The sequence below is a fragment of the Centruroides vittatus genome, unplaced genomic scaffold, assembly GCF_030686945.1.
Source record: "Centruroides vittatus isolate TY-2023 unplaced genomic scaffold, ASM3068694v2 contig_750, whole genome shotgun sequence".
Classification (NCBI taxonomy): domain Eukaryota; kingdom Metazoa; phylum Arthropoda; class Arachnida; order Scorpiones; family Buthidae; genus Centruroides; species Centruroides vittatus.
In genome coordinates, this window is record NW_027122487.1 from 134595 (window position 1) to 153987 (window position 19393).

At 33.3% G+C, this 19393-nt stretch overlaps 1 protein-coding gene across 1 annotated transcript; it reads left to right on the forward strand.

The window, feature by feature from the left end:
* The first annotated feature begins 9571 nt into the window (after positions 1-9571).
* On the forward strand, positions 9572-19393 carry SmD2 (small ribonucleoprotein particle protein SmD2). Its single transcript, XM_067277594.1, has 3 exons — positions 9572-9703; positions 16294-16470; positions 19085-19393. Exons 1-3 carry the CDS (start codon positions 9696-9698, stop codon positions 19260-19262), a joined length of 363 nt encoding a protein of 120 aa, XP_067133695.1. The 5' UTR covers positions 9572-9695; the 3' UTR covers positions 19263-19393.

Below are 19393 nucleotides of genomic sequence, written 5' to 3' on the forward strand. Positions count from 1 at the left end.
GGACAAAAATATGTAAAACAGACGATAGACCAGACGATGCAGTCAAGTGCTGACATCTGTTGTCAATAAATTCTATTTCGTACGGTTTTGAGTTATTTTCTGTGAGACTTTTTTTATGCGGTCCCTGTTGACCGCATAAAAAAATATTTTTTAATTGTGTTGCGAAAACTATTATTTACAGCCATTCGTGAAGTTTCGTGAGATTTTTTTTAATGCGTTTTTTTTAATGCGGTCCCTATTCCCCGCATAAAAACAGGTTTGACTGTATACTTTATAATATAAACTTTTGTATTGTAAAATGGCAGTAAATTGTATTTACATGCGTTATGTATATAAGTTATATATTAATATATAAGTTATGTCTTCGATACCGATATTTAAATATATTTTTCAGTACGCATCTTTCACACCTTTCTTCAAACTCTTTCCACTAAGTGGGCACCAAGAGAATCATTTTTACAAGCCCATTATGGGTTCGGTCATAATGAAGCGGCTGGGTTGAAAAAGATAGATCTAACAAAACCGGACACATCACTTCTTATAAAATTTTTCAGACTTTTTTTGATTTTTCCGGATGCGATACCAAGCATCTCTGAATGATAAGTTGCCACGTTAACTGCTCACCCATAAGGATGTCTCTTATCTTAAAATATAATCGAAATGGTTTCATAATAATAATAATAATAATAATAATAAGCGCAGAACCCAGACGGTTAGGAGAAGAAAGTTGGGATTTGCTACGCAGTTAAGGTACGTCATGAAAATGTTCACTAAGAAAATATTTTTGGAGAGTTGCTCCGCGCGGAAGAGAGAAAAAGTTGAGGGTTATCCTGAAGAGTTTAAATTATACTGTGCTATTTTAGATACGGTTTTTTGCGTTTTTGTTGGAAATCGAAGATATTTTTAAACCTATCTGAAAGTTCTGTAAGTAGTCTCGAAAAATGGGGACCTAATTCTGGCATTCGATGAAAACGAGTAAGGTTGGTTATAATCTAATATCCTAAATCTTTGTCATCGTTACTTTTTGTTTGAGCAACGCCAGCCTCATCTACTAGCCCTTCATGTCATTTTGAACGACAGACATTAAAACACGACTTGAACTTCCCTTGCTTTAAAACTAATGCCAGGGAGGCAGAAAATATTCTCTGGTAGCGAATTACACTACGTGACCTACTTATGCCATGCGACGTATGGTTGTTGTCGCTTTTAGTAGCCCTCAAATAGTACGGACACTACAAGGTGAGTGCAATTTTCCTGGCCTGCCAATATATCGCCAGACTTCATAATTTTTAGAGCCAGTTGTCGATTTGGCACCGGTTTTCTCATACCAATGTATATTACGAGTACATTTATTCAATTTCTTCTTAAAAACAGTCTGTAGATGGGTCCAGGCTTTATGTTTTATTAAGTTACGGCAACGCAAAGCTTGAGCAATCTGCCTAGGGAGAAATGTCTTCCGAAAAGCATTTCTCTCTCCCTTATCCTTCCCTATTCAAGAATTACAGACCTGGATAAAAAACAAAAAACTCCACTTGGCCAGCCCGTTCTGGCGAAGCGCGAACTTACTACCTATTTCCCAGTGTTCACGGAACGTAAACGCTTGGACACTGGTGGGCCTTCAGGTTTAGGCAAACTAGACAATTACATTCGCATAGGCCTGGACCTGAAAGCCGACCGTAATTCGATCAGTAAACGTTTACTTCTTTATGTTCCAATTTAAATGGTTAGTGAACAAAATAAATGTTTTCAGCTCTCAGGTTCTCATTTATTAGCCAGTATTGGTATTGGATTACATCAACAGCATACAGTATTGTAGGTATCATCTCTAATATCTTCTCACACTAATAATTCTAATATTTATTTTACTTGTAATGTATTAGTTTACATATAGATTGTTGATTAACTGAAATTATTTATTATTGCAAAAATTATTTCAGAAAGCGGACATGAGTTTCATTACAATTTTCTTGACATATGATCGATCACAAGTTGTAGATTACTCGTCTCATACCGAGTTCATGCGTGTGTTATTTGTACTTAAACGACCAAACGTAATATTTAATTGGACGTCATTAATTAAACCTTTTTCCTTTGAAGTAAGAAATATTAATCTTCATTACATTTACGGTATTTTTTTATTATCCTCTAATATATTTTTTAATATTTAGATATGGATAGCAATATTCATAACAGTTGTCATTCTCGGTTTCGTACTACAAAAAGTCTTGGAAAAAGGGGCTAACATGGAAGAGAAGCCCTCATTATGGACAAAATCGAAACTTTATTGGTATCTGTTTGGAACACTTGTAAGCAAGGGTATGATATAATAAATTCCTTCTTTCAATATATTACAGACTTAAATACTACGAACTTCATAAGAAACTGAATACTTTATTTTCCGGCTTTTATGTTTACACAGGAAAAGTATTGCAATTCTTGTGTCATTCTTTCAGTTCTTGTGTTAGTTCCTAATTTGTTTTTGTTTTTAATGTCGTGGGTGTCATTGTAAAATTTCTTGGTGTAATTCTTTAATTATCTCTAATGAATCTATTATATGTTTAGTAAATGCGTACTTAATTTGTGAATAAAAAATTTTTCTCATTTAGCTATCTTATCATATTCCAAAGCGGCCTCGGGGGCCGAGCGGTTAGGTCCTTTGCCTCACATCACTAAGGTCTCGGGTTCGAGTAGGGCGAGGGGCTCACCAATGATTCTGGTCTGAGGGGCCCCATTGTAAAATATGAGGGGGCTATGATTAGTACTATAAAATTTTGGTAGATAAAGGTCAAGGGGGTGAGGAGGTAGAGAGGATCCATTTGTCATAGATGGACAGAGGTCGAACATAATGAAAATTTTACCCCTTATTAGCACTTACAATTTTTTTTATAAAATTCATCAATGGTGTCAAAATTAAGCTTCTTGCCATTTTATAATAATCAATAATATGATATTTTAAGTAAAAATCCAATATAGATATGTGGCCGGCGCTATTTACATTTAATAAAAATATAAATGCGACTTTTACAAAGAAAAAACTTTGCATGTTGTCCTCCTTTTTCACCGTTCGCACCGTCAGCAGTCCTTGAACAATTCACACAAATTTCGGAGACGACCTTCTTTTGTAGGCTGCTGCCTCCGCAAAAGAATGTAAAACAGGTAAAGCGTTCTCTACTGCTAATGCCACAATCGTAAAAATTATATTTTAAGTAAAAATCCAATATAGGTACGTGGCCGGCGCTATTTACATTTAAAGGAAGGAATCCTACAAAGGAAGGTCGTCTCCGAAATTTCTGTGAATTATTCAAGGACTGCTGATGATGCGAACGGTGAAATAAGGAGGACAACATGCAAAGTTTTTTCTTTGTAAAAGTCGTATTTATATTTTTATTAAAAATAAAAAAAATAATATGATACTTTGTTATGAAAAATTTACATCAGATGGCGCAACACACAATTTCATTTATTATGGTTAATAATATGTTATATTTAAAATAAAATCTCATAACTGCAGGCAAAGTTACACAACTCTTTACTGGATTTTTTGCATTGTATTAATTAAATTTTGAAAAAACTTTCATAATGAAACACCAAATAATGTTTGAAGTGAAGCTTTAGAGTTTGGGTTTCTTGGAGAGTGCTATATAAAAATTTTTAGAGCTAAAGGTAACAATAGACTTTTTTTTTATTGTAATGTTTACAGATAGCTTTGTACACTTCTGCTCTTTCGTAGAAGTCAATATTCTGAATGTTTCATTGCGAAAGTTACTTGGCACTTTTTTATGAAGATATCTTTGAACTTCAATTAATGAAACCTGTAGAACTGATTTTCGTATGAAACTTTTACAATTTTAAATTTCCAGAACAATACAGAAATTTTGGATTTATACTTTATATTAAATTTTTCATTTAAAATAATTCATCCAAATTATTTATATATTGCAGGCGGTGACTTGAAATCCGTAGTCCGATTTCCATCCAGAATCATTTTCTATATTTGGTTATTAGCTGTAGTACCATTGATAGCTAGTTACAGTGGAGTTCTCATGTCATTTATGACCTCTCCTATAATGGAACAAGTTCCAAGAACCATAGAAAAATTAGCCGAAGCGGTTCAGGAAGGGAAGTATTCATGTGGATGTTCGAATGGAGGAGCCATAATTTCGTTTCTTTTTGTAAGAACAACTAAACATATTTGTAAAATAATGTTAAAATGTTTCAATTACTTAAAGTGCTTTGTACTGTTCACATTTGCTAATTCGTGTGTGTTATCGTTACAGAAGTCAAAATTCGGACCATATAAAATAATTGCTGATAATATAAAAATGAACAATTACGTGTTCAGCTCAGAGAATGGGTTCGAAAAAGTACGCAAAGAAAAGTTTGCGTATATTGCAGATGAATTTTCCATTACTGCCTTAATGAAAAAGTATGGATACGACAACTTTATCTTATCTGAAGATTCCTTTGTAACGTATACCAAAGGATATGTTTTCAAGAAAGGTTTCATCCATAGACCAATGTTCAACAAAATGTAAGCAATATTTTTTCCATTAAGGCATTAAAATCACCTACAATTTATTACTAATCAAATTATATAATTGCAGTATATTTCGTTTATTTGACACCGGATTAATATATAAAGATTTGGGTTTAGAAGACATTGAAGTGACTGAAGATTCGGCTCACGTGGAACCCCTGAAAGTGAATGATATCCTCAGTCCGATAATTCTTCTTTTTATTGGATACTTACTTTCTATATCTTGTTTAATATCTGAGATTGTAATTGCAAAGTACTTTTTTCGATAGTCTGTTAGCTTCTAACGTTACACGAAATACAATGTAATTTAGAATTCAAGCAAACAATTCAGTAATTTTTGCAAATATATCAATGCATTAAATGAAGAGTAAGTATCTCAATTTGAACGATTTTTCAAAGTGTGTGAATAAAACATTAATTTAGTATTTACAGTGGTTAAGTAAGTTTTCGACTACTCTGTAAATATCTACATAATGGGCGGGTGGCGGAGCAGATAAAGTGAAGGCTTGCCACTCTGAGGGACTTGGAAAATGTCCCCAGAGCGGGAGGCCTCTACCTGGAAATTTTTCTGGGGTGGTCCGTCCCGATATGTCTAGCATCATCTCTCACCACTCGACGTTTCAATCTATGCCTGACAGAATTTAGAATGGACTTGCTGAATAAAAAAAAATCCGTTTCAATGACCACGGAGCAGAAAATTTTTTAAAAATGTTTACATAATTACACGTTTTAATGATAATAAATCATAAATTAAAAGTTACTTTTTTAGACATGTTTTCACATATATTATCTGTTCCTATCAATGCATTTTTCATTCATTTTTAATCTCTTCGATTTTCAATGTTATACATTTTATGAAAGTATATGTATGTAAATGATATTAAATTTCTCTTTACATGTATTGTTGAATTGTTTGTTATTGAGTATTAAGTATTATATAAATACTGAATTTTGAAGTGCTATATATTATTCTACTTAACCATAAAGTTCTTCTGCCAACAGTAAAATACCCTCTGTACAAAATATTGCATCATCTGAAAAATGAACATTGTAAAGAAATATGGCCCATCAATGATGAGTGGATAAACCTATGATGAGATCGCGGGTTCGCGCCCCACTAACGTGCTGGTCGCTTGTAGTTTACTTGTCTAACACCTAACTCTTAAGTACTTCTCCTTTCCCATTGAAAATCCTCCTAGAGAAGGTTTTCATGTAAAACTTCCTTTTAATAACGTGGCAACACTACGCAACACATGGGCGAGCTACAAAAATAAAATGGCAGATCTTCCAAGTATTGTGTTTCCTAATTCCATCAATGCTACAATTCTTTAAAAGAAATTTGTTATAATCAATGTGATGAAGTCGGTAAGCAAATAGTCCGATATATTTCGGTCCCTAATGTTCCTCTTTAATTTAAAGAAAATGCTTTTCTGGTTACAAGTTCTTTTACAAATTCACAGAACGCTGTACATTAAACATACATTTATTTATTTATTTATTTATTGGTTTTATTCGAGACAATTTCTAAAAATATATTAGATCTTTGGCTGTTTTAGTTGTTGAAAAAAGAATTTTTAATTTTAAAAACAGAGTTTCTTTTTCCCTTTAACAGCTTTTTTTAAATTTCATTTTATACAGGACTAGAATTTTTTATTTTCTCTTAAATATCTTCTAGAAATTCTATTATCTTTTATTCGTAAAGTACAGGTTCCGTCTTGACGTATGTATTCGGGGCTACTACGAGTTTTTTACAAGCTATCATATACATTTATTCTTTCTCTCATACATTAAAAGACGGCCGTTGCAGATCGTGTTACTTGTCACTACCTAAAGCCAATTTAATCGATATGCTAGCACATTGAAAAAAATATTTGCTTTTTGAGTGGTTAATACGTTACTCAGTTTCATTTGCGTAATTTCCATTTGCATAACATGCGAGCCACTAAGAACAAATATTAATATAACTTATATATTCAATGCATAGAGCATGTTGCATAGATATGCATAAAATTTTGGTGTGTAATGGCCTTTATAGCTGATTTTGATATCTAAATTTACCGAAGTATCTGTTTTCTAAGAAATTTCTTTAAATACTAATTCAAAAAGTATTTTTCGTACTTTACATTTTACCAACAGTAAAATTCGGGGTCAGAGTTGCAGGAGTCGAAAAAATTTTACTGACTCCCACTCCACAACACTGTTTATAATACAGAAAATAGTAACGTAGTAAATGGCGTAAACTTTGTTATCGATATAATTAAAAAACCTTTACATTCTTTAACTACAGTTAATATGGTGACGATCCTTTATTGTTGACAATAAGAGCCTATGCTTTTTGCGAAACTGAGTCATACAAACATCTTATGTCCTTCTGACTAACAGACCTCCAACAATTTTAAAACTATCCCTCAATTCATTGATTATTTCAGATGTCCGTGGCAAAAACGAAGATACCGCCCTAACATGTTTTAAACATGCTCAATTAGAGACACGATGGGTCGCTAATTTAATACTGTAGGCACATTTATAAATATAAAAATATTATTTTTTATTCTATTCTTAAACAGATATTGATAGAGATGAGTTCAGCAGAACCTTATATTAAATAAACAAAGTTTGCATTATGAAGACGATTAGAAATTATTTCTACTGATGTCTCCTATCAGTATGATACAAAACGTCATTTTGTAATATTTAATTTGCTTACTTTTAACAAAATTCGACTGAACCATTATCAGTGAACTCGTTTATTATGCAATTGAGAAAAGTTTTCCATCTTCATCAGTGAAGTCTTATTATAAATCCAATGACAAAAGTGCTCTAAGATAACAATTTAAGATAATGGATATCTTAAGGATGACGATAAACTATGTAACACATGTACGGTGGTTGGGCGTGCAGGGAAATCGTTACCATGTGTTACGAAAATGTAACGCAAGAAGTTAAGGTTTAACTCTTGGACGATAATGATTAATTTTTGCCTCTAAAGTGTTGCATAGAGAACCATACTGTTTATGTCACTGCTCTGCACTTTACCCGCGTAATTAATAAAATAATATAACCTTTGCTGCCTCGTCCTATGTGTAATTTCTTAATACAATTAACGTTAATCGAGGCGTTACGTAATTTTCGTGGTGAGTATATGCTAAAATGTCACGCAGAGAGTTTAGAAGTAAAATAAATATCTTTGCGTAATTTATGACGACTTACTTCGTTTAGAAAACACTCCAAATTGACGAAAAAACTAATCACTCCGTAAAAGTAAGCAGAAAAAACAATGTTAAGAGCAGGTATTTTCTACTAAATTTCTTCCAACCGCTTAGGGTTTGCAAAGGATTGAATATCGAACACCTGTCTAAATTTCCTTGGGGTTAAGGCTGACTTGGGATTGATTAAGACTTTTTAACAAGCTAGTGTTAGGTGGATCAATTTATTACGTAAGCACATTTTAGATTATTTCAAGATTCATGCTTCATGGACATACATAAACGTGCTGTGAAATGTGAGTAATGTTTCTGTTATTACTTGTATAAAATTAATTAAAGTGATTATATAATTATATTCAGATAATAATTTACGCTTAGGAAGAGATCTTCTACCCCAGCGTTTCTCAACCTAGGGATCGTGACCCCCAGGTTAAGAAACGCTGGTTTACAGTATACTCGTTTCTGCTCCAAATTTTTGTAGTATGATATAAAATAAAAATAGGTATACGTATAGAAAAGGGAAACAATTCGCCAGTAAAAAAAATATTAGGGATATTTTCAGAAGGAAAAATTCCAATAACTTCATAGATAATTCCTTGTTCTTCTAAGGGAGAAGTTCGGCATCTTCGTAACAGTGCATTCCTGAAAAATTTCTGAGATATTCTATATTCGCCAGAGCAGTAGGCTGACTGTTTTATAGCAGAACCGAGTAAAAAAGAACCATTAAACAACATTAGTAGTTGATGCGGGTTCGTGCCTAACGAACGTCTTGCAACATGAGTTTTCCAGTTTTTCTCCATAGGTCTAACACACGTCCAATTTGCCATTAAAAGACCCGCTGAGAGCCCATGACATGCTTGCCCATGATATGGGCGTTCAAGTAGTGCAAAACTTTAGTTGGCGTTCCTATACTCCTCTCCAATAAAAAAAGACTACGTTCTTTCCATTATGTAAAAATGTCTGTTGCACATGATCAACACAAGTTTGATCACTTTCCCGGTTCTGTTATACATAAGACAGGGAAAGTATGGCGATGGGTCAAAAAGTGACCCTCCGAAAATTTTTTTACATATTTGGACTCGGGGGACGTTCAAACGTCGAGAAATGCAAAAAAGTTCGGAGTTTCTTCTGTATTTATTGGTGTTAGTGTGTGTGGCGGGCAGGATTTTCTTTACCCTCTATGGCTTAATAATTCCTGTACTTTTTGTCAAAATTTTCTGGTTTTGCATGGAGATTTATGTATTAAGAGTATTGGGGCTATTAAATTTCGGTTGTTAAAGGTCGAGTGGTGCGGAGATAATGGGGTCGTGTGTATCTCCAGTAGGGTCGGATTTAATAACGATTTTACTCGTTATTTACAACTATTTTATAAAACTCGACCCTTTAAAATTAAGTTTTTTGACAATTTATAATAATTAGAAATAAAAGTTTCTTTTATTAAAATATCATAATAGATGACACTACACGCAGTTTTAGATTTTGCTGGGAAAGTTAAGCAGTTCGTTGCTGACTTTTTTAAAAATGCAATTAATTCTGTTCATTAAAGAAAAAATTATTTTAAATTATTTAAATTTTCCTCGTGACGATTCGGGCGTATTGCAAGATCTTACCATTCATTAATTTCATGAATAATTTTTTTGTGTTCGAAATTGTAAAGTTCGGAAAGTTTACAGTAAACTTTTTTTAGCAATAAACTATTAAAAGCAATAAACTGTTTTTTATGGCTTTTATAATATGTTTGTTATATTTTCGTCTCAAAGAATCGCGTGGATGATTAAAATCGTTAATTTTATTAGCGCCACCTGAAATTTAAAGTTAAATTATTAATATAATGTTAAATTTCAGGTGGCGCTGTCGTTCGTAAACGATTTCTGAACGTGGTTGGGGTGGACGTTGTTTTTATTAGTGATTTTCATTCTTCTTACTTGAATTTTTGCCGACAACAGCTAAAAATGTCTTCGTAAGTATCTGTAATGCATCTAAATTAATCGATATATTTACCTACAAACATCTTAAAATGTATCAATTTCTACGATGATAAGTCCACGTGCGTTATGGCGCTGTCTAAACAATAAGAGTGAATTTTCTTTCACGAATTGTGTTTTCGTAAACTTAATACGCGTTGTGATAATATATCAAACGTTACTACTTTGTTTTGTGTCTTAATTGGATGTTTGTAGTCTGGTAAAATTGCAGTTCTGATCGAAGGGTTTGGAACCCCAAATTTTAGGTTCGTAGATGACCAAAAAAAGTCAATGAAACCACGTATATATCTAATTAAGACCCTTGGTGAGATATTCACCTCTAAAGTTTTGGGTACTATGGGTGACATGTAAAGCAATAGTCCCTTTGACTTTTTTTATTGCATGGGCATGGTTTACAGCTCTGTTAAGGTTCCAAGAGCTGCATTTGTATCCCAAAGATGCCAAAGCAAATCTTAGATGTAGACCGAAAGCATTTGATTGTTATGGACTGTCATTGGTCTGCTGGAAGAATGTTGAGGTTAGCGAGTATTTATCTGCTAGGCATCATAAGTAACTTCAGAAAATAAAGCAAATATTCGCTATAAATTTTTAGTAGTAGTATAGAGTTGTCAGAAAATTCTTACACGGTCTATTTAGAAGTTATTCGGATACTGTTGTAGTTTATGTTTGTAAAATTAAAAGTGTGTTTAGTAATATTTAGGTAGTCTTTTGATTATTTGGTCCTTTTAAAATCATCACTTTCCTTTCTAATCTGTATTTTTGCTATTTCGTATATATATTTTTTTGAATGATGCCATCTACGAAATTTGATGTTCTTTCTTTTGCAGTTGTGTATATTGGCTTGCTATTTGTCTTGTGCAAGCTGACTGGAATGTAATTATGTGACGATGAATTCGCTATTAGAGGCTGTCCGTAAATTACATCTGCCTTTTTCTTGAAATTTTTACTCCCCTCTTCTTCTTGTCCCTGTTTATCTAAGCTTTCATAATCCTCTCCACTCTTTGGACACCTGACAAAACTCAATCTCCCTTAAAACTTTTATCACTTTATGAATGATAGATACTTTAAGTAGAAACAAAACATACAAGAAATTCTGAAATAAATATAATAAAATGTATAAAATTTAATGAAATAAATGGAAGTCTGCTGAAATCGACCCCTTCCTCTCCCTCGTCCTACTTGGCTTAACACCCCTCCCTTCTGATGTGATGTCATTTATGGACAATCCCGTACATTAAATTATATTTATTTTTATAATACAAGTTAATGAATTATATTATTATACAGAATTACAAAACAGTACAAACTTACATATAATAATGCATTATTTATTATTTATAGCTCTTTAATAAAACTATATTCATAATACATTATTATTTTTTTTTATTTTATTAATGTGATGATTTTGAAAGGACCCAATAATTGATAGACCACCTAAATATTACCAAAAACACTTATTTTTATGTTATGAATGTAAACAACAACATTACCGTAATCTGTATCCTTCCTTCCATTTAAATTCACAAATTTTAATATTCTCAAATATTGTGAACATTTTCTAAAATGTTGACATTTAGAAGTGATTTAAACGGTCCCTTTTAGCCAGTTTTTAGGTATTCAACTGTTCAAAGGCAGAATTGAGAAATGTTCTCTATTAGCAGTATGCAAATTAAATTGTTAAGTCTTGTTTTACAGGAGAATGGTAATTACTTTGAGATAATTCCTTGCAATAATAGGAATAAAAATGTCCAGAAGGACCCGAATCTGGAAATGAATGGTTTTTGTGAAAAATGTACTTCAGTGAACATAATGTGATCCTTTTCACAGATCATTGAGCTTTGCAGAAGATAATGAGCTGTGCATGGGGATGGATGAAAGATGATGTGTACCAAGAGAACGTAGATTCCTGTAGTAATTTTGAATGTTCAACATAAACTTTTTCACATTTGTACAGTACCCCAAACATTTACCTCTTAGAGCAGTGATTCTCAAAGTGGGGGTCATGAAAAATATTTGGCTGGTCACTGAAAAATTGATGCCAAATCAATTTTTTTTCAAATATTTTATAAATTTACGATAGATTCATGTTTAGAAATAATAGAAATAAAAAATATATAAAATAATTTTTACTTAAATAAATTGCACATATAAATAAAAACAATATAAATATTTAAATACGAGCCTAAATATAATATTCATAAATTTGTGCGCTATTGGGGAATCCTCCGAGTTCCACTCTCCGCCTAAACTATGATAGAACAGCGTTGCGTCTGTAGGCAAGTCGACTTAGGTAGAGCGTCGATTATCTGAAAACCGATCAACCGAAAGCGTTTCATTTGGCAAATTTGAATTTCCGCTAGTGCTGTGGCGCTGCAATATTTGGCTATGTCTTGGGATACTTCGATATTATTTTAGTTGAAATACGTTTTTAGCTGGCAGCCTGGCGCGACCATGAGAGGGTAGTTAAGGACGCGCCAGTATTTGAACAAGACATTGACCCTAAACACCGGACTTTGATCGGGGGTTCGCGCCTCACTCGGATGAGCTGGCAGCAAGAGTTTTTTCCGGGTTTTCTTCCTTGCCAATGACGCCTGAATAGGGGCCAGCTTCCCCCCAAGTCCTCCTGGAAGGCATCCCTATCTCCTCTTCTCGCGGTGGCCGTCTCAGATAAGGCCGACTTTGGTCGCATCAGTGACCTCTTACCTGTCTTCTCGGATTGGCTGTCTTCTATAAGGCCGACTCTTCGGTCGCTGAGCGATCGTCTTCCTGTTCTTCCGGAGTACAAGCGAATAGCATAAACTCCTCTATCAGCCAAAGGCAAAGATGAACGAGACTTTTTTCCCATTGTGAATGGTAAGTTATGCTTGTTTTTCTGAGGACTATGTTGTGCTGAATCGGAACGTTTTGAGACTAGATAAACTTCCGAAATATAATGCTTTTTGTTTTTATATTTTTCAATATTATTTTGTTTGTGGAAAAAAAAGAAATAATTTTTTAAAAAATTTTGTTAGTCTTAACATTGACAAAAATTCAATGCAAAGCTACACGCAACGGAGAGAAATTTCAACATGGAATAGATTAATTAAACAAAAGAAATTAACTCGTCCTGAATTTAAATTAACCCCCCTCCCTCCGGGATGTTTTTTTACACATACTCATTCTTCGGGGGTCCTTTGAAATTTTTAAGTGAAAAAGGGGGTCGCGGACCAAAAAGTTTGAGAAACACTGTCTTAGAGTATTTACCTTTACTCCTGTTTAAACCCTGTACATTTTTGTCTAATTTATTCACTAAGATATGTTATCAAGATAATCTCTAACTCTCACGACAGTCTGATGCCTAAGCATTTTTTGATCATCTAAACAATTATCATTAGATTAAAGCAATGTGTAATTAGACTTACTATGGATTCAGCTTTTCATCCAGAATATTTTAAATTATTCAGTTTAATTCAAAAATTATTATTACTAAATTTAATACAAGATGACACCTTGACTGCCTATTTTTAGTCCACACTACATAGTATCTGTATTATTAATTAATCTGGTCATACCATTTGTTCAACAATCAATCAAGTTCAAAACCTCTTAGAGAACCTTAAATAAATCTTCAGTAACTTGTCACATTTAGAACAACTAATGTTTTCACTCCTCCATCTGGATCTTCATCAGGTCGACCATTCTAGAATTGGAATGCTTGGAACATCATCACTAATTCTTTTTTTTTTTTTTTTTTTTTTTTTGATATTGTTCCATTTATTGAATGTGTCTTCAGCTTTAAATATGCTGCGTGATGTAATTATCATAAGATACAGTACTAATTTTTCAGATTATTTCAGATGGATAATTCTTCAGAATGTATCTAAAGATGAGATTTATTTAAGAAGGTTTTCTAAGAGGTTTTGAACTATATTTCCATTCCAGTAGAACAACCAAATTAGTTATTTATAATGTTTATCTGGATTAAGAGAAGGAAAATTGATCAGACAGTTCATTGATGTTGATTATTGCTTTAATTTTGCTATTTCTGTGTGTTGACTCAAACATACCATACTTACATTTATTGGTTAATGTTACCTATGGTTCCAAGATTCCAGCAAGGAAACAGTGGGGACGCACATTCTAACCTGACCTAACCTATTGTAATAATTTTGTTGGTAATAATTATGGTAAACATTGCAAAAAGTTCACTGAGTTCAGCATTATATCCACATTTGCTTGTCACAAGTACTTTCGACAAACCTTACTGTTGTCATCTTCAGGCGAGTGCATAAATTTGCAGAAAAACTTTTTTAAAAAACTAATCCGATGCAGAATAGAACGCATAAAGCTTTACCAAAGCTGTTAAGAACGTAAAGCGAAAATTCAAAACATTCGAAAGCCAATCTAGCATCTGGCACTGCGACTAGTGAGGTCGCGCATGCGCAGACTCAAGCTCACGCTAAAACGTATATTAGATAACACTAAAACGCGCTTAAACGCTTGAATAACGTGACCCAAACATTGGGCAGATCAAGAGTGGGAGTGTTGCACGCTTCTAGCGTGGTGGTAAGGAGGGATTCCCAGATGACAACTATTTTTCTATCATTGCAGCACTTGAGCATATGCGCTTGCGACCATAGCGGATTGTAACCCTGTTTGAGAGCCTTTTTTGCCAGCTCTGTGGTGTGCCTACCCCTCACCACATTGTCTTGGTGCTCGGCAAGGCGGCTGGCAAGCTTTTTGGTGGTGGCCCCGATATATCGTGTGCTTACTCCCGTTGCTAGATTTTCCAGTGGGATAGCATAGACCCCCCCGACTTCTCGAGCGTGGAGAACTTGTCTCTGTCGTCACACAGAAGCTTGCATAAGCTTGGAAGTGGAGCAAATGGTAGTACCAGGTTGCACTTCCTAAATATTCTGCAGATAAGTATAGAGAAGGGTACGAGGTATGGCAACGGTGTTTGAATCACCGAAAACTCCCTCTTGCTGCTTAGCATGGTGCTTCGAAACAATGATTTCTTTACCCTACTGAGCACATGTGTAAATTTTGCATGTGAGAAGCCAGCCGTGCATACTGCCAAACTGATGCTAACTCGATATTGGTCAGCTCCTGTGTGGAAGAAAGCAAAAAGCTTTTCTTATGAGGGAGGCGATGGCGGCATTGACATATGAAAATTTACACATGTGGTCAGTAGGGTAAAGAAATCATTGTTTCCAAGCACCATGCTAAGCAGCAAGAGGGAGTTTTCGGTGATTCAAACACCATTGTCATACCTCGGACCCTTCTCTATACGTATCTGCAGAATATTTAGGAAGCGCAACCTGGTACTACCATTTGCTCCACTTTCAAGCTTCTGTGTGACGACAGAGACAAGTTCTCCACGCTCGAGAAGTCGGGGGGGTCTATGCTATCCCACTGGAAAATCTAGCAACGGGAGTAAGCACACGATATATCGGGGCCTCCACCAAAAAGCTTGCCAGCCGTCTTGCCGAGCACCAAGACAATGTGGTGAGGGGTAGGCACACCACAGAGCTGGCAAAAAAGGCTCTCAAACAGGGTTACAATCCGCTATGGTCGCAAGCGCATATGCTCAAGTGCTGCAATGATAGAAAAATAGTTGTCATCTGGGAATCCCTCCTTACCACCACGCTAGAAGCGTGCAACATTCCCACTCTTGATCTGCTCAATGTTTGGGTCACATTATTCAAGCGTTTAAGCGCATTTTAGCGTTATCTAATATACGTTTTAGCGTGAACTTGGGTCTGCGCATGCACGACCTCGCTAGTTGCGGGGCCAGATGCTCGATCGGCTTTCGAACGTTCTGAATTTTCGCTTTGCGTTCTTAACGGCTTTGGTAAAGCTTTATGCGTTCTATTCTGCATCGGATTAGTTTTTTTTTTTAAAGTTTTTTGACAAATTTATGCACTCGCCTGAAGACAACAACAGTAAGGTTTGTTGGAAGTACTTGCAACAAGCAAATGTGGATATAACGCTGAACTCAGTGAACGTTTTTGCAACGTTTATACGGTGTTTGGCGTGAAAATTATTGTACCGATATTTAATTATGGTAATTTATTAGAATAGGTTAGGTTAGGTTAGAACGTGCATCCCCACTGTTTCCCTTCTATTTTCTGGAATCAGAAACAAGTTGCCATCTTGAAACCATAGGTAACGTTAACCCATTTATTTAAATTGTACTCATTTAGAACATAAAGTATGGTATACTGATCAGGAAGACCTGTATGTGTGACCTTTAACATAGTTAAGAATACTAGAAACAAAGTTTAGACAGTATTTTCAGGAAGATGAGTCAAACATTACTCATTTTAAAACATAATTAAAACCTTTTAAACATGTTTAAACATTTTTTGATTCATTAAAAACAGTTCATAAGTGTTTAAGCATACATAGAAAATGTGTAGGGTTATTTGGCATAAGTAGTGACTTTATTTTCACATTTTTGTGGAAAGTATCGAAATACAATATACTTGTACATTGTACTTGTAATTTGTACACTTGTATATTGCTGGAAAGATATTTTGTGTGATTATTTATTTAATTCAGATATTTTGTTTTATTTTTTTAGATTGCTACAGAAACCAAAATCTGACATGACACCTGAAGAATTGGCAAAACGAGAGGAAGAGGAATTCAACACTGGGCCTTTGTCAGTTCTCACACAGTCGGTAAAAAATAATACACAAATCCTGATTAATTGCAGAAATAACAAAAAATTATTAGGAAGAGTAAAGGCATTTGACAGGTATGATTAATTTTTAATAATTAAATTAAGTATTAAAATTTCCTATTGGATGTTTAGTCAGTCTTGCATATTTTTACTGGTTTATCCTTTCTTCAACTAATCAGAAATTAATTACAAATGAATTTAGCACTGAAGATAGACAAAATTGCCATATTGTGTTCAAGTCAATCACTGATTATACAGTAAGAAATCATGCTACCATTACAGAATAATACACAAAGACAAAATTGGATTTTGGAACTTTGATGTTAACATATCTTTAAGGTCCTGAGTGACCAGGTTTTTATAGTTTCAGCTAATATATTTGATATTTTGTTCTTTATGCATACCAACTCTATAGAATACCTTAAACAATCCAAAACACTAAGGAAGTGACAGAATCAATAAGATCTCAGGCTGAGATGTGTAAATCTAAAAAAACATATCATGTAATATTAAATATTGGATACATCCAGTATGTATTAGTATCAGCCACAACCAATGCACTAGTGATCAGTTTAATAAGCTTTTACTGGATTGTCTGGCAACCTAAGAAGATGGTGGAAATAAACGTTGCTATATTGGCATTTACAGACTTATTTTGTCAAAATAACTTTCGTTTAATACAGACTAGGAATAAAAATGGTGTTTAATGATGTATTGTAACTTTGGAGGCAGTTATATTGCTCCATCAGAGCTCACCGAATTCTCAGCTAGATGAGTGCTTTGTTTATCTGTTGCTGCACCAATGAATTTGATGGTGAATGCTGGAACACTTTTTAGTACATCATGGTTCACTGATTTGCTGTCTGATGCATACTGGAATGTACCCATTGATTCCTTCAATTCGAAAAATATTCAAATTATAGTCCACTTTTTTAAATGAAAATGAAAACAACTCAATCATTAAAGGATTGAAAAACATTTAATTTGATTAAGCAATTTTGGGATTTTACCATCCCATCTTCAGATCGACTTCATTTCACATTACAATAGTATGAATAAAACAACTGTCAATTGTCATGCTTATAAATTTCTAAATCAAACCAACCGATAGAATAAGTTCTAAATGTTTAAGATATGTAAAATTAATAAGTTTTTAAATATGGTGCATTTTAAACAAATATTTCAGTTTACATTAGGTAAAAATAAGATTAAAAAGTGCAAGTAAAAACTAAAATACAAGTACATTGCATAAGGCAAAATAACAAAAAGCATTTAATCAAATTAAATATTTTTGATTCCTTTAACTTTAATAATTTCAAGTTTTTTCTCTTTTTTAATATATAAGAAGCAGAAAACTCTTTCTATAAGTTTTTGTTCTATTTTACATTGAAATATTTAATAGTAATAATAATAATATATTTTAGATGGTCATTGTGTAATCTACAGTTTCAATTTTAATGCACAGAATCTTCCATCTAAATAGGCAGTATAATATGCAATTATCCATTTTCTGCATCTAAAATAAAAAGTATATGTTCTATACAAAGTAATTTATTAATTTAAAGTTTTGTTTCACATTTACAATATAAAATTCAACATAATCATAATTTTGTTAATATTACTATTCAATTTTTATTTTCTACTTCATTACTATCATAACCAGTTGATGTGAGTTATCTGCTTTAATAATTGATCATTTGTTTATTAAAATACCTTTTTTAATCTTTTATATTTATGATTTCATGTTATTGATAAGTGATGTATGATTCTAATGTCACCTTTATCTATCTTTATATGTTTTTGTAAATCTTTGCATGGTATATTCATTAACTTCTGTTTTCTTCCGTACTAATCTTTAATTATAAAATGGTGCATTCTGTATCTGTAATTAGTTTTTCTACTGCATTATAAATTGGTAAATTCGTGTCAGGATGAAGATTTTTTAATTTCGGTAAGAGTTATAATAACTAAATCAATCCGAACAACTAAAATTATGTGAAATCGTACGTAAATGTATTAGTATATTAATGTGCTAACCTAATCTTAATTTATTCAGGGGATTTTCATCAACAAATAAGTTTAAAATTGTCAATGCAAGAGTCCTTATGAGTTTCACGGTGGCTGCCATGTTTGGTAATGGATCAAGCACCAAAAATGATGCTTGCAGTCATTTCCCGTTGTTCCCATTCTATTTGCTGGCACAGCCAGAAGTTGCCTGAGATTTGACTACACCCATAGATTTATGTAATTGAATAGTCCTTGGTGTCGTTTCTCTTAGGTAACATTTAGAATTATTGACATCAGTAGCATTTCTCTCCTTAAATTGTAAATGTCTAACCTTTACCTCATTTCCCATTTTTCCTTTAAAATAATCAGCGGGATCAGAAATTAAGTTAAAATATATAAATTATGAGAAAAATTCATCCTATTCCGACCTGAAAACAAGCTGTTTTTTCTCGTATTTTATGTTTTAAATTAATTTCTGATTAAATAGCATATTGGCATTTCGAGAAGTTTGTTTACACACTGTAAAATACTGTACATCAGAAAATAAAGTGGATGTGGAAAAGTCCAGTGTTTAGTATCAAAACTTCATGGTGTCTCAAAATATAATTTTATTACTCATCAAATAATTTTGTATTAATAAAAGATTATCAGTTTTTAAAATGTTTTTAACAATTTATTTTAGGCATTGCAACATGGTTTTGGAAAATGTGAAGGAAATGTGGACCGAAATGCCCAGAACTGGCAAAGGAAAGAAGAAGGCAAAACCGGTCAACAAAGATCGTTACATATCGAAGATGTTTCTTCGCGGAGACTCCGTCATATTAGTTCTCCGAAATCCTCTCTCCAGTCAGAAAATATGAAAAACGTAATGAGTATCTGTGAATTTAATGTTGCATATTCATCATTATCATTTCATTATATTAATGTATTTTACAATATTATCTGAGAAAAAAATAATAAATTTTCACACTTAAAAAACTTTTGTATAACA

Bases quoted from the DNA above. Each gene is read 5' to 3' on its own strand.
- SmD2 (XM_067277594.1), top strand. The intron at 16,471-19,084 runs GTATGATTAATT...AATTTATTTTAG, and splicing joins AGAGTAAAGGCATTTGACAG to GCATTGCAACATGGTTTTGG.